The following is a 14,165-nucleotide window of genomic DNA, read 5'->3' on the forward strand; positions in this document are numbered from 1 at the left end:
GTGCACTGGGTCCTGGGCTGGCTTCAGCAATTGCCGTGTCCCCTGGGCCAGAAGTAGGACCTGTCGTGTGCCCTGAGCTGTTCTCCTGGCTTTGGAGAGGGGACAAATTAACAAACAGGAAAAAGAATCGGCTAGCTTCCCTAAGCCAGGAACTCAGGGCAGATACGGCCCCCTTGCCTAGGCATAGGTGTAAGGGTTCCATGGACTTGGAATGCCTTTCACCCCTGCATAGACGTGTGTGGGCCCATTTTAACAGCATGAGCCCTCATTACCACAATATAACAGGGTATATACCTGAAACCTATTTTCAACTGTTTCAGCTATAAGGTAGAGTGGCAGATTTGTGATATTTGATACTACTTTGCCCATTAAGCGGGGCCCTCACCTACCCACATCACGGGTAGGCTTCACCCACACCATGTAGCCACCTGTGAAATGGGTTCAGGAATAAGTAGTACCTCCCAGTCCTTAAAGCCAACAGCACTGTGTGCCTGTAGTCTGGTTGCAAAACCCACCCACCTACGTGGTCTAGGGAACAGGGGAATGCCTTCCTTCCAGATGCTCAGAGGCAGCCATCAGGCCCCTGCCTTGCTCAGTGCATGACCCCTATTGCATCCAGATACTTGTGCCTACTCCAGTCACCCCTGCTTGTCTAGAACTGTAGGTGAGAGCCTGCACCGTACACTTGGTGACTGACTACCTGGATACCTGAGCTCAAGCCATACAAGAAGAGTAAACGGACTCCTGGGCTCATATACATAGTAACAGCACTGACCACGTGGTGACATGACGTGAGAACTTCAACGGTACCAATAATCAAACCAGCTCACACGGCCAGTCTATTTGGGCATATCAAAACAAAACAAGAAGCTGGAACACAGTAAGCAAACGTAAAATAAATAAATAGAATAACTTATTGGTGGCTTGGAGACAACAGTCATGAGGCAGACCATGAGGCTTCAGCAAACACCCAAAACAAAGACTCGAGAAACCTTCCAGAGGAAGATAATTTCTTGGAATTAGTGGAGGTAGAATTCAAAATATTAATATATAGAGCTCTTCAAGAGATCAGAAAGGAAATCAGCCAAAATGCAGAACAAGCCAAGGACACACAGACAAAGCAATAGAGGAACTCAAGAAGGTATTACAAGAGCATAATGACAAATTTAATGGGCTGCAAGAATCTGTAGAGAGACAAACAGCAAACAGAAATCCAAAAGATGAACAATACAGACAATAGTCATAGGAGCAGAACTGAGGCAATGGAAGGCAGAATTAGTGAGATTGAAGACAAAGCACTTGACACCAACTTACTTGAGGAAAAATTAGATAAAAGAATTAAAAAAGAAGAAACCCTGAAAATTATGTGGGACTCTTATCAAAAGGAATAACCTACAAGTGATTGGAATACCAGAATGGGGAGGGAGTGATAACAGAAAACACAGAGAGAATTGTTGAAGATGTGATGGCAGAAAATTTCCCTGATATCGTGAAAGATGAGAATATCTATTCAAGAAGTTCATCGAACCCCACACAAGGTAGATACCAAAAGAAAGTCACCAAGACATATTATAATCAAACTTACCAAAACCAAAGATAGGAGAGAGAAATTTAAGAGCAGCTAGGGATAAATGAAAAGTCATCTACAAAGGACAGTCAATAAGACTAAGCTCAGACTACTTAGCAGAAGCCATGCAGGCAAGAAGGCAATGGGGTGCCATATATAAAGCCTAGGGAACAGGGGAATGCTTGCCAGCCAAGAAGTATATATCCAGCAAAACTTAAATACTTAAGAATAAGTCTAACCAGAGACGTAAAAGACCTATACAAAGAAAACTACAAGACAGTACTGCAGGAAACCAAAGGAGACCTACATAAGTGGAAAAATATACCTTTCTCATGGATAGGAAGACTCAACATTGTGAAAACGTCAGTTCTACCCAAAGCAATCTACAGATACAATGCAATCCCATCCAAATTGCAATGACAGTTTTTAATGAGATGGAGAAACAAATCACCAACTTCATATGGAAAGGGAAGAGGCCTCGGATAAGTAAAGCATTGCCGAAGAAGAACAAATTGGGATGCTTCATATTACCTGATTTAAGAATCTGTTATGTCAACATGGTAGTCAAAACAGCCTGGTGCTGGTACAACAACAGATATGTACACCAATGGAACAGAATTGAGAATTCAGACTTAAATTCATCCACCTATGAGTAGGTGATATTTGACAAAGGCTGAAAGTCCATTAAATGGGGAAAAGACAGTCTCTTTAACAAATGGTGCTGGCATAACTGGATATCCATCTGCAAAAAAGTGAAACAAGACCCATACCTCACACCATGTAGAAAAACTAACTCATAATGGATCAAAGACCTAAATATAAAATCTAAAACAATAAAGATTATGGAATTAAAAATAGGGACAACACTAGGAGCCCTAATACGTGGCATGAACAGATTACAAAACATTAGTAACAATGTACAAACACCAGAAGAAAAACTAGATAACAGGGAGCTCCTAAAAATCAAACACTTGTGCGCGTCCAAGGACTTCACCAGAAGAGTAAAAAGACAACCTACAGACTGGAAGTAATTTTTGACCACTACATATCCAGTCAGGGTCAAATCTCTAAAAACTACAAGATACTGCAAAATTTCAACCACAAAAGGACAAACAGCCCATTTAAAAAGTGGGCAAAGGACATGTACAGGCACTTCACCAAAGAAGACATTCAGGCAGCTAACAGATACATGAGGGAATGCTCACGATCATTAGCCATTAGAGAAATGCAGATCAAAACTACAATGAGATACCATCTCACCCCAACAACAACAAAAAAAGGCTAGCATCAATTCAAAAAAACATAAAATAATAAATGTTGGAGAGATTGTGGAGAAACTAGAACACCTATACACTGCTGGTGGGAATGTAAAATGGTACAACCACTTTGGAAATCTATTTGGTGCTTCCTTAAAAAGCTAGAAACAGAAGTAATACAGCAATCCCACTCCGTGGAGTATATCCTGGAGAAAGGGTATCTGTCACATGACTAGATATGTGGATAGCCATGTTCATTGCAGCACTGTTCACAGTGGTAAAGGGATGGCGACAACCTGAGTGCCCCTCAGTGGACGAATGGCTAAACAAATTATGGTATACTCACACAAAGGAATACTATGCAATGATAAAGAACAACGATGGATCTGCAAAGCATCTCATAGCGTGGTTGGGTCTGGAGGGCATTATGCTAAGTGAAATTGGTCAGTCGCAAAAGGACAAATATTGTATAAGACCACAATTATAAGAACTCAAGAAAAGATTTAAATACAGAAGAAAACATTTTTTGATGGTTATGAAGTTGGGGAGGGAGGTAGGGGGCTATTTACTAACTAGATGGTAGGCTAGGATTATCTTAGGTGAAGGGAAGGTCAACACACAGTACAGGGGAAGTCAGCACAACTGGAGTAACCCAAAAGCTAAGAAGTTTCCTGAATATGATCAAACACTTCGAGGGATAGGGTAGCAGGGGCAGAGGTCTGGGGACCATGGTTTCAGGAAACATCTAGGTCAATTGGCATAACAAAGTTTATTAAAATATTCTGCATCCCACTTTGGGGAGTGGTGTCTGGGGTCTTTAAAGCCAGTGAGCAGCCGTCTAAGATGCATCAATTGGTCCCAACCCACCTGGAGCAAAGGAGAGTGAAGAACATCAAAGACACAAGGAAAATATGAGCCCAAGAGACAGAAAGGGCCATATAAACCAGATGCTTCATCAGCCTGAGACCAGAAGGACTAGATGGTGCCTGGCTACCACCAATGTCCGCCATGTCAGGGTACACAACAGAGAGTCCCTAACGGAGCAGGAGAAAAGTGGGGAGCAGAACTCAAATTATAGTAAAAAGACCAGACTTAATGGTCTGACTGAGACTGGAGGAACCCCGGAAAATATGAAGATATGGCCCCTGGACCCTCTGTTCACCCAGAACTAAAACCATTCCTGAAGCCCACTTTTCAGACAAAGATTAGACTGGACTGTAAGACCTAAATGATACTGGTGAGGAGTGTGATTCTTAGTTTAAGTAGATACATGAGACTAAATGGGCAACTCCTGTCCAGAGGCGAGATGAGAAGGCAGAAAGGGACAGGAGCTGGTTGAATGGACACAGGAAATCCGGGGTGGAAAGGTGGAGTGTGCTGTCACATTATAGTGTCACATAGCAATGTGTGTATAAATTTTTGTATGAGAAATTAACTTGATCTGTAAACTTTCACTTAAAGCACAATTTAAAAAATTAAAATTTGCTAACAGAAGGGAAAAAAGGATACTATGAATATTCATGTTCAAGTCTTTGTATAGGCATATTTTTCTTGGATAGATATGAGTATAATAACTAAATCATATGCTAGGTATATGGTTAACTTTTTAAGAATCTGCTAAACTGTTTTCCATTGTGACTGTACCATATTACAATCCCACCAGCAGGTTACATTTTGTACTCTGTTATGGAAAAAATGTACTTGATTTATTCTGTTTCTTTTCCACTATGTATAATTGAAGTAACTACAGTGGTAACTCTCTTAATTAACTTTGCATTAATGTATGACAAATCTTATAGGAAACCGATGTTGTAGAAACCAAAAAACCTGTCAAACATTTTTCCTAAATTTAATTTGTGATGAAATGTTATTGCTCATGATTTGTCAGCAGAAATGAAATTCGGTTTAGTGATTTAGATATTTGAGTTCCTGTGCATCTAAAATAGAAGCATTATTTTAAAAGTTATGTAATATTTCAAGTATGCAAAGTGGAGGTTATACTTAAAAAATGGCGATTTCATGTAACATCAAAGCCCTCTCAGTACAGCAGTGCAGAAATCTAAAACATGTCACTTTATATAAATGGTGTGCCCTGCAGGTGTGCAGTGTAAAACCAGCACAGCTGCGCCTCTGTGTACTCTTCCCTGATCCCATTTCTTTTCCTCTCCTTGTCCTATCCCACTGACGTAGCTACTATCCTAAATTTGGTGTTTGTTGTTTCCGTGCATGTTTTTACTAATTGTGTCTACCCATAAGTAACATGTAGAAATTTTTTGCTTTACATCTTCTATTTTTGCCAACATTTTTGAGATTTGTTCAAAAACATCTCTTGCTCTAGATCATTCATTTTAATTGCTGGGTAGATTCCATTATGAATGTGTAACAGTTTATTCCTGCTCATGTTGATGGACTTTTGGGGTATTTCTAAATTTTTGCTATACAAATAAAATGCTACAGTAAGCATTTTTTATACGTATTTCCTGTATTCATGTGCAAGAACTTCTCTAGGCTGTATATCAAAGAGGAAAGTTGCTAGGTTGTACGAAAAGATCGGCAGTTTGAACCCAGCAGCCGTTCCGTGGGAGAAAGATGTGACAGTCTGCTTCCATAAAGATTTACAGCCTTGTACACCCTGTGGGGCAGTTCTCTTCTGTCTTATAGGGTTACTGTGAGTCGGAATCAACTCGATGGCAGTGGGCTTTAGGTTAGACACATCTACAACTTTACTAAATATTGCCTAATTGTTCTTCAGATGGTTATGAAAATATACAATCCTATCAGCAATATATAACGAGCTTGCATGGTGCAAGTGGCTTGCAGTCAGCTGCTAACCTAAAGGTTAGTGATTCTAATCCACGCAGCAGCTCTGTGGATAAAGGGCCTGGCAAACTGCTTTCGTAAAAATTAGTCATAAAACCCTATTGAGAAGTTCTACTTTGTAACACATGGGGCTGCCACGAGTCAGGGACCACTTAAAAGCAACTAGCGACAATAGTCAGCAGTATATGTGAGAGTTTCATTTGTCCTACAACTTAAGAATTATTATTATTAGACAGCATTTATTATATTAGAGTTTTTAATTTTTGCTTTTTTATGAGCATGCAGTAGCTGTTAAAAATATTGCCTGAAGCTATTAATTGATACTGCCTTTGAAACCATTCAATTGAAATAAACAAACATTCCTAAAAAATAAATAATTTTTGCTTTTTATTAATCTCTTATATTTTTGTAGCTCTGGTTGAAGAAGTATATTGTGCACAGAGGGAACGCGATGAAGCTATGATGTCTAGACTGCGATTAGCCAATGAAGAGAGAGATGAAGCAATTGCACGAGCCAAGCATATGGAAATGTCTCTGAAAGTGTATGTGCACATCTGAATCTAATATATATTTTATATAGCTATTAGGAGCATATATAAAGTGCAGGTATAATCTGTGGCTACATATTCAAAAACGTTACTGATTCTTCTATATTACACTAGGAATTTTCAGTTTTTTCTAAAACCTTTCGCATTATAGTAGTAGTTCGCATGTTAAGGGTAACAATCACTGAGAAAAATTGTGCATCACTTTCAGCACAGTTACTTTCTTTTCTCCACTGCTTCATAGTTCTGTTGATGTCCTTACTCTACCTTCTTTTGGGGCTCCTCTTTTCTTCCCTCTCCTTTTTATTATCGATTTTTTAAATTTATTTCAGCAGTCTGGGTACTTTTTCTGCTCTCTGCTTAATAGCCTTGCTGCTGTTCTTCACTACTTTTTAATTCTTTCACCTGTGACTCTTAAACTTTAGTGATATATGCAAAGAATGGAGCCTAAGAGTCTCCATGTTTATAACTAGCAATGCATATGATTCTGATAGAGATAAATAATAGACTAAACTTAGAAAACAATGCCCTAGAAATAAGTACTCAATTTTTTTTAATGCACATATTAATTACCTGGGAATCTTTTAAAATTTCAGATTCTGGTGCAGTAGGTCCGGATGGGCCTTGAGATTGTGCATCTCTTACAAACTTTCAGATGATGAAAATGCTTCTAGTCTAGGAACATGCTTTGGGTAAAAAAGGCCCTACAGCATCTAGAAATATGTTACCTGTAAAGATGGAATGTAGGTGTTTATAATCATGAATATACTTATTGCATATTTGTTCCCTGCTCAGTGTTGTTTTAGGCTCTGTGGGGGATGAGAGAAAAGTACTAATTAAACAAGGTTCATTAAGGAGAAAAAATTAAACATCATTAAATAATACTAACAATGACAGTGTTTAAATTGTCACAGTTTCATAGACTTTCTTTGTTTTTGAAGGCCTTGACAGTTTTGAGGAGTACTGCTCAGGTATTTTATAGAATGTCTTTCAATTTGGGTTTGTCTGAAGTTTTTATTATGCTTAGACTAGGCTTATGGGTTTTGGGGATGAAGACCACAGCTGAAGTGCCGTTTTTATCACATCATTTCAAGGGTGCATACTGTCAGTATGACTTAGTACCAGTGATTTTAACCTTGATCACTGGGCCAAGGTAGTTTTGGCAGATTGTCTCCACTATAGTTACTTCTCCCCTTCTTGCTATCCACACTCTACTCTTTTGAAGCAAATCACTTAAGTACAGCCCATACTCAAGGATAGGGGATGGGTGGGAGGGAGTTAAGTTCCAAATGCTGGAGGGGAACATATTTATGTAAATAATTTGTGCTTCTTTTGTACAGGAGATTTGCCTCTTTTCCCTCATTTGTTTATTCAGTCATTTATTTATATCAGTATGGACTTGTGGATATTTATTACTTTCTGACATTACCAAATAGGTACTTCAGGGTCATGTCGTGTATTCCCTGTACCATCCCAAGAATCAACCATTTCTCCAAGAATCCTTGAAGAATGATAATTAGAAGCCAAGATCTGGGTGCTGAGTATGCTCATTATTGCTGGGCTACGACTACTACGCCGTCTTAGCAGACGGAGCTAGGAAATATATGTATGTGTGCTAATGGACTTGTATGCAAGCCCTGGTGGCACAGCGGTTAAGAGCTCGGCTGCTAACCAAATGATTGGCAGTTCAAATCCACCAGCTGCTCCTTGGAAACCCTATGGGACAGTTTTACTCTGTCCTATAGGGTCGCTATGAGTTGGAATTGACTTGATGGCAACAGGTTTAGTTTGTTTTTGTTTTTTTATCCATTATTATTTGTATATTTATCCATCTGATTCTATATGAAGCTACATGAGTTCATACCAATGTCTCCAACGCTTGCATATTTGTAATTTCCCTCTCCAGCAGTGAGAAACCTGGCTCCTACCATCTACCATCCACTTACTTGTTCAACCTCAGTAAACAGTATACAACCTTGGTATAACTTTTTCAGAATCATTGGTCTCTACCCATCTACCATGAGAAACAACTTTACCAAATAGAGTACACTTCCTTTAGTTTTTAACCTGTTTACAATCAAAATACCATTTCCAAAGTTGCTTAGGTTGGCTGTCTTTTTCCGCCTGCTTCCTAAAGTGAGGTCATGCCATATATTTGTAATACAGTTAGGTTCTTTTGTCACAGTCTGCATTCCATCCTGGGATCTCCTGACCTCCTGGTTGATTTTTTTTTATTTGTGTACATTAAGGTTCCCTCTTTATGCCGTAAAGTTCTATTGGTTTTGAGAAATGCACAGTGTCAAATATCCAGACTAGTTTCACCACTCTAAAAATCCCCATTCTTCCTCTAGTCAAATAATCCCCCCTTCTCAAAATCCTGGCAGCCGATGTTGGGGATGGTGCAGAACCAGATAGTGTTTCGTTCCATTGTGCATGGGGTCACCATGAATCAAGTCAGACTGGACAGCAGCTGCCGACCACAGCGTCTGTTTATTGATGAATAGTATTCCATTGTATGGATGTACCATGATTTATTTTTCCACTCATCTATATAAAGGTTATCTTGGTTGCCTCCACTTTCTGGCGATTATATATAAAGTTGTTATAAGCATTTGCATGCAGGTTTTTATATGGACATGTGTTTTCAAATCTGTTGGTTAAACCTAGTAGTGCAGTTACTGTGTTGTATGGTTAGTCTGTGTTAATTTTATAAGGAACTGCCAAACTCTTCCAAAGTGCATTCCCACCAGCAGTGGTTCAGAGTTCTGTTGCACTGCATCCTTGCTAGCATTTGAAATGTTTGATTTTTTTTTTTTTTTTTAACTATTCTGATTGCTGTGTGGAGTCCTTGTTAGTGTAAACGTTTATCGCATTTGGCTGCATATTCAAAGGTTGGAAGTTCAAGTGCACCCAGAAGTATTTCAAAAGAAAGGCCTGACAATTAACTTCTGAAGAATCAGCCATTGAAAACTCTATGGAGCACAGTTCTACTCTGACATACCTGGGATCAACACGAGTCGGAATCGACTCGATGGCAACTGGTGACTGGTTGGAATAGATGTGCAATGGTATCTCATTATTTTAATTTGTGTTTCCCTAATGACAAGTGAAAAGGAGCCCTGATGACTCAGTGGTTAAGTTCTCGGCTGCTAACTGAAGGTCAGTAGTTCAAACTTTCCTCAGGAGAAAGATATGACAATCTGCTTCTGTAAGTCTTAGAAACACTATGGGGAAGTTCTACTCTGTGCTGTAGGGTTGCTGTGAGTCAATATCGAGTCAATGGGAATTGGTTTTGACTTTTGGTAATGACAAGTAATGTTGTACTTCTCTTTATATGTTTATTTTCCATCTGTATATCTTTTCTGGTGGCATGTCTGTTTAGATATTTGGCCATTTTTCAAATCAGGTTATTTGTTGTTGAGTTTTTTTGTTTTGTTTTTTAAATAATATTTTATTATGTTTTTGGTGAAAGATTACACAGCACTTTAGGTTCCTATTTTTTTTTTTTTTTTACAGTTTGTTCACTGACATTGGTTACATTTTACAGTGTGTCAACTTTTTTATTTCCGTCTGGTTGTTATATTTCCAATAATCTTGTTTCCCTGCCCCCGTTGCCTCCTCTTTGCCTTGGAATAAATCTCATATATGATTTTTTTAAAGGAGCACAGTACTCCAAAAAATATTGTTTATTTTGTGAGCCAATCGGTTATTTAGCCAAAGGATGACCTCATGGAATTGTTTTGGTTCAAGGTTTAAAGAGTATCTCAAGGTGATAGTTTTGGGGAGTTCTCCAGTCTCAACAGGTCCAGTATGTCTGGACTTTTTAAGAATTTGAGTGCTGTTCCACATTTTGCTCCCATTCTGTCAGGATCCATTGATCGCGTTCCTGATCAGAACAGTCGGTAGTGGTAGCCAGGCACCATCTGGTTCTTCTGAACTCAGCGTAGATGAGGTTGTGATTTGAGCAGACTACTTATTGTTGAGTTTTAAGGATTCTTTATATATTATGGATACAAGTCCTTTATCAAAAATGTTTTCACATATTTTCTGCCGGTCCATGTCTTGTCTTTGCATTCTCTTAACAGGGAGTTTGGCAGAACAAAAGTTTCAATTTTTGATAAAATCCACTTTATCAGCTTTTTCTTCCAAGGATCATGCTTTTAGTATTGAATCTCAAAACTCATTGCCGAATCCAAGGTCGCAAAGATTTTTCTTTTGTTTTCTTTTAGAAGTTATAACTTTCCACTTTTACATTTAGGTCTATGATACCATTGTGTAGGTATGTATGAGGGTTCTCTTTTTTTTTTCAACATATGGGCATTCAGTTGTTAAAACACCATTTGTTGAAAAGGCTATCATTTCTCCAGTGAATTTCTTTTGTACCTTTTTAAAAAATCTGTTCACGATATTTGTGTGAGTCAGTTTCTGGGCTCTCTGTTCTGTTTCGTTGATCTGTGTGTCTGTTTCTCTGCTAATACCACACAGTCTTAAATACTAAAGTTTTATAATAAGTCTTGAAATTAGATAAAATCAGTCCTCTAGCTTTTCTTTTAGGGAATTTGTTTTGGGTATTTTGGTACTTTTGTCTTTTCAGATACATTTTTAGAATCTGTTTGCTTATATCTACAAAAAAGCTTCCTGGAACCAAATGTTTCTAAAGATTTTTTTTTTCAAAGTTGGTACCTTTTTACTTATTTCAGTACTCCAGCCATTACAGCCTTAGAATTCTTTGAGGATTTGCAAGTACTATTACATTTAGTTTGTCAGCTGCTGATCAGTGTTACATTGTACTTACATACAATTTATGGCCATAAACTCTGTTACCTAAATTGATCACCAATATTATTTATGAGGCTTGGTTCCAAGTGGATTTTGATGCTTTTCAAAAATAAAAATCCTTCCTCAAAAGTTAACAAATCAGTTTTTCATACAATGTTATTTGAGGTAGGTGACATTTATGCTTTATATGTCAGAAACCTTAGAGCAGTTGACTACTTGCCCACCCTCCCACCACCAAAAAAAAAAAAAAAAAAAAAACCACTGCTGTCAAGTTGATTCTGACTCACAGTAACCCTTCAGGACAGAGGAGCACCACCCCATAGGGTTTCCAAGGCTGTAAATCTTTACGGAAATGGACTGCTATGTCTTCCTCCCATGGAGTGGGTGCTGGATTTGAACCCCTGACCTTTTGGTTGGCAGCCAAGCACTTTAACCTCCGTGCCACCAAGTCTCCCTACTACTTGCCCAAAGACTCCTAACATCAATCAGTTGCCTACTGTAGGACTTGCCTACCTCAGATTTATGTGGGTAACTCAAACTTAGCATGTCCAGAATGAAACTTACTAGTTCATTCTTAAAATCTTATTCTCCTTCGTTCTCCTATCCTGATCAGCGGCACAATCATCTGCCCATATTTCCAAGCCAAAACTTCCTCAGAAACCATATTGAATTGGTCTTTTAATTTCGTTCATTCTTTGTCTTTAGCTGATAGATATAAATTAAGCCTATCCATGTTTCCTATTATATTTTTTACCTCCTTTGTCTGTCTGCTTTTCTTTGAGCATATATTTGTTACAGTTTTTATTACAACATGTTAAAGTTATTTCTTTCTACTCCTTGAGGCAGAACCTTTTGTATTTTGTTCTTTGTAACATCAGTGTTAAGGGGGGAATGGGAAAGGGAAAAACTAATTAATCCATTCAACAAATTTTTTTTTAATAATTTTTATTGTGCTTTAAGTGAAAGATTACAAATCAAGTCAGTCTCTCTCACAAAAACCCATATACATCTTGCTACAAACTCCCAGTTACTCTCCCCCTAATGAGACAGCCGGCTCTCTTCCTCTCCTCTCCCTTTTCATGTCCATTTCCCCAGCTTCTAACCCCCTCCACCCTAGCATCTCCCCTCCAGGCAGGAGATGCCAACATAGTCTCAAGTGTCCACCTGATCCAAGAAGCTCACTCCTCACCAGCATCCCTCTCCAAGCCATTGTCCAGTCCAATCCATGTCTGAAGAGTTGGCTTTGGGAATGGTTCCTGTCCTGGGCCAACAGAAGGTCTAGGGACCATGACCACCGGGGTCCTTCCAGTCTCAGTCAGACCATTAAGTCTGGTCTTTTTGTGAGAATTTGGGGTCTGCATCCCACTGCTGTCCTGCTCTCTCAGGGGTTCTCTGTTGTCTTCGCTGTCAGGGCAGTCATCAGTTGTAGCCAGGCACCATCTAGTTCTTCAGGTCTCAGGCTGATGTAGTCTCTGGTTCATGTGGCCCTTTCTGTCTCCTGGGCTCGTAATCGCCTTGTGTCCTTGGTGTTCTTCATTCTCCTTTGATCCAGGTGCGTTGAGACTAATTGATGCATCTTAGATGGCTGCTTGCTAGCGTTTAAGACCCCAGACGCCACTGTTCAAAGTGGGATGCACAATATTTTCTTAATAAATTTTATTATGCCAATTGACTTAGATGTCCCCTGAAACCATGATCCCCAGACCCCTGCCCCTGCTACGCTGGCCTTCAAAGCGTTCAGTTTATTCAGGAAACTTCTTTGCTTTTGGTTTAGTCCAATTGTGCTGACCTTCCCTGTATTGTGTGCTGCCTTTCCCTTCACCTAGAGTAGTTCTTACCTACTATCTAATTAGTGACTGCCCCCTCCCACCCTCCCTCTCTCCCCCCTCTCATAACCACAAAAGAATGTTTTCTTCTCAGTTTAAACTTTTTCAAGTTCTTATAATAGTGGTCTTATACAATATTTGTCCTTTTGCAGCTGACTAATTTCACTCAGCATAATGCCTTCCAGGTCCCTCCATGTTGTGAAATGTTTCACAGATTCCTCGCTGTTCTTTATCGATGCGTAGTATTCCATTGTGTGAATATACCATAATTTATTTATCCATTCATCCATTGATGGGCACCTTGGTTGCTTCCATCTTTTAGCTATTGTAAACAGTACTGCAGTAAACATGAATATGTATATATCTGTTTGTGTAAAGGCTCTTGTTTCTCTAGGATATATTCCAAGGAGTGCGATTGCTGGATCGTATGGTAGTTCTATTTCTAGCTTTTTAAGGAAACGCCAAATTGATTTCCAAAGTGGTGTACCATTTTACATTCCCACCAGCAGTGTATAAGTGTTCTAATCCCTCCACAGCCTCTACAACATTTATTATTTTGTGTTTTTTGGATTAGTGCCAGCCTTATTGGAGGGAGATGAAATCTCATGGTAGTTTTGATCTGCATTTCTCTAATGGCTAATGATCGTGCACATTTCCTCATATATCTGTTAGCTACCTGAATGTCTTCTTTAGTGAAGTGTCTATTCATATCTTTTGCCCATTTTTAATTGGGTTATTTGTCTTTTTGCAGTTGAGTTTTTGCAGTATCATATAGGTTTTAGAGATCAGGTGATGATCAGAAATGTCATAGCTAAAAACTTTTTCCTGGCCTGTAGGTAGTCTTTTTATTCTTTTGGTGAAGTTTTTGGATGAGCATAGGTGTTTAATATTTAGGAGCTCCCAGTTATCTAGTTTTTCTTCTACATTCTTTATAATGTTTTGTATACTGTTTATGCCATGTATTAGGGCTCCTAACTTTGTCCCTATTTTTTCTTCCATGATCTTTATTGTTTTAGATTTTATATTTAGGTCTTTGATCCATTTTGAGTTAGTTTTTGTGCATGGAGTGAGGTATGGGTCATGTTTCATTTTTTTGCAGATGGATATCCAGTTATGCCAGCACCGTTTGTTAAAAAGACTGTCTTTTCCTCATTTAACTGTTTTAGGGCCTTTGTCAAATATCAACTGCTCATATGTGGATGGATTTATGTCTGGATTCTCAATGCTGTTCCACTGGTCCATGTGTCTGTTGTTGTACCAGTACCAGGCTGTTTTGACTGCTGTGGCGGTATAATAGGTTCTAAAATCAGGTAAAGTAAGGCCTCCCACTTTGCTCTTCTTTTTCAGTAATGCCTTATTTATCTGGGGCCTC

The 14,165-nt window shown here is 38.8% G+C and overlaps 1 protein-coding gene across 9 annotated transcripts in view; it reads left to right on the forward strand.

Annotated features, from left to right (window-relative positions):
* The window catches only part of MIPOL1 (mirror-image polydactyly 1), a 352,757-nt gene that overhangs the window by 97,250 nt on the left and 241,342 nt on the right, over positions 1–14,165 (forward strand). For all 9 annotated transcript variants that reach the window (XM_049899515.1, XM_049899512.1, XM_049899519.1 and 6 more), the window contains one exon: positions 6,056–6,185. In XM_049899515.1, the coding sequence (XP_049755472.1) occupies positions 6,056–6,185 (130 nt within the window). The remainder of the gene's footprint in view (positions 1–6,055; positions 6,186–14,165) is intronic.

Source organism: Elephas maximus, chromosome 10 (genome assembly GCF_024166365.1).
Source record: "Elephas maximus indicus isolate mEleMax1 chromosome 10, mEleMax1 primary haplotype, whole genome shotgun sequence".
NCBI classification, from domain to species: Eukaryota; Metazoa; Chordata; class Mammalia; order Proboscidea; family Elephantidae; genus Elephas; species Elephas maximus.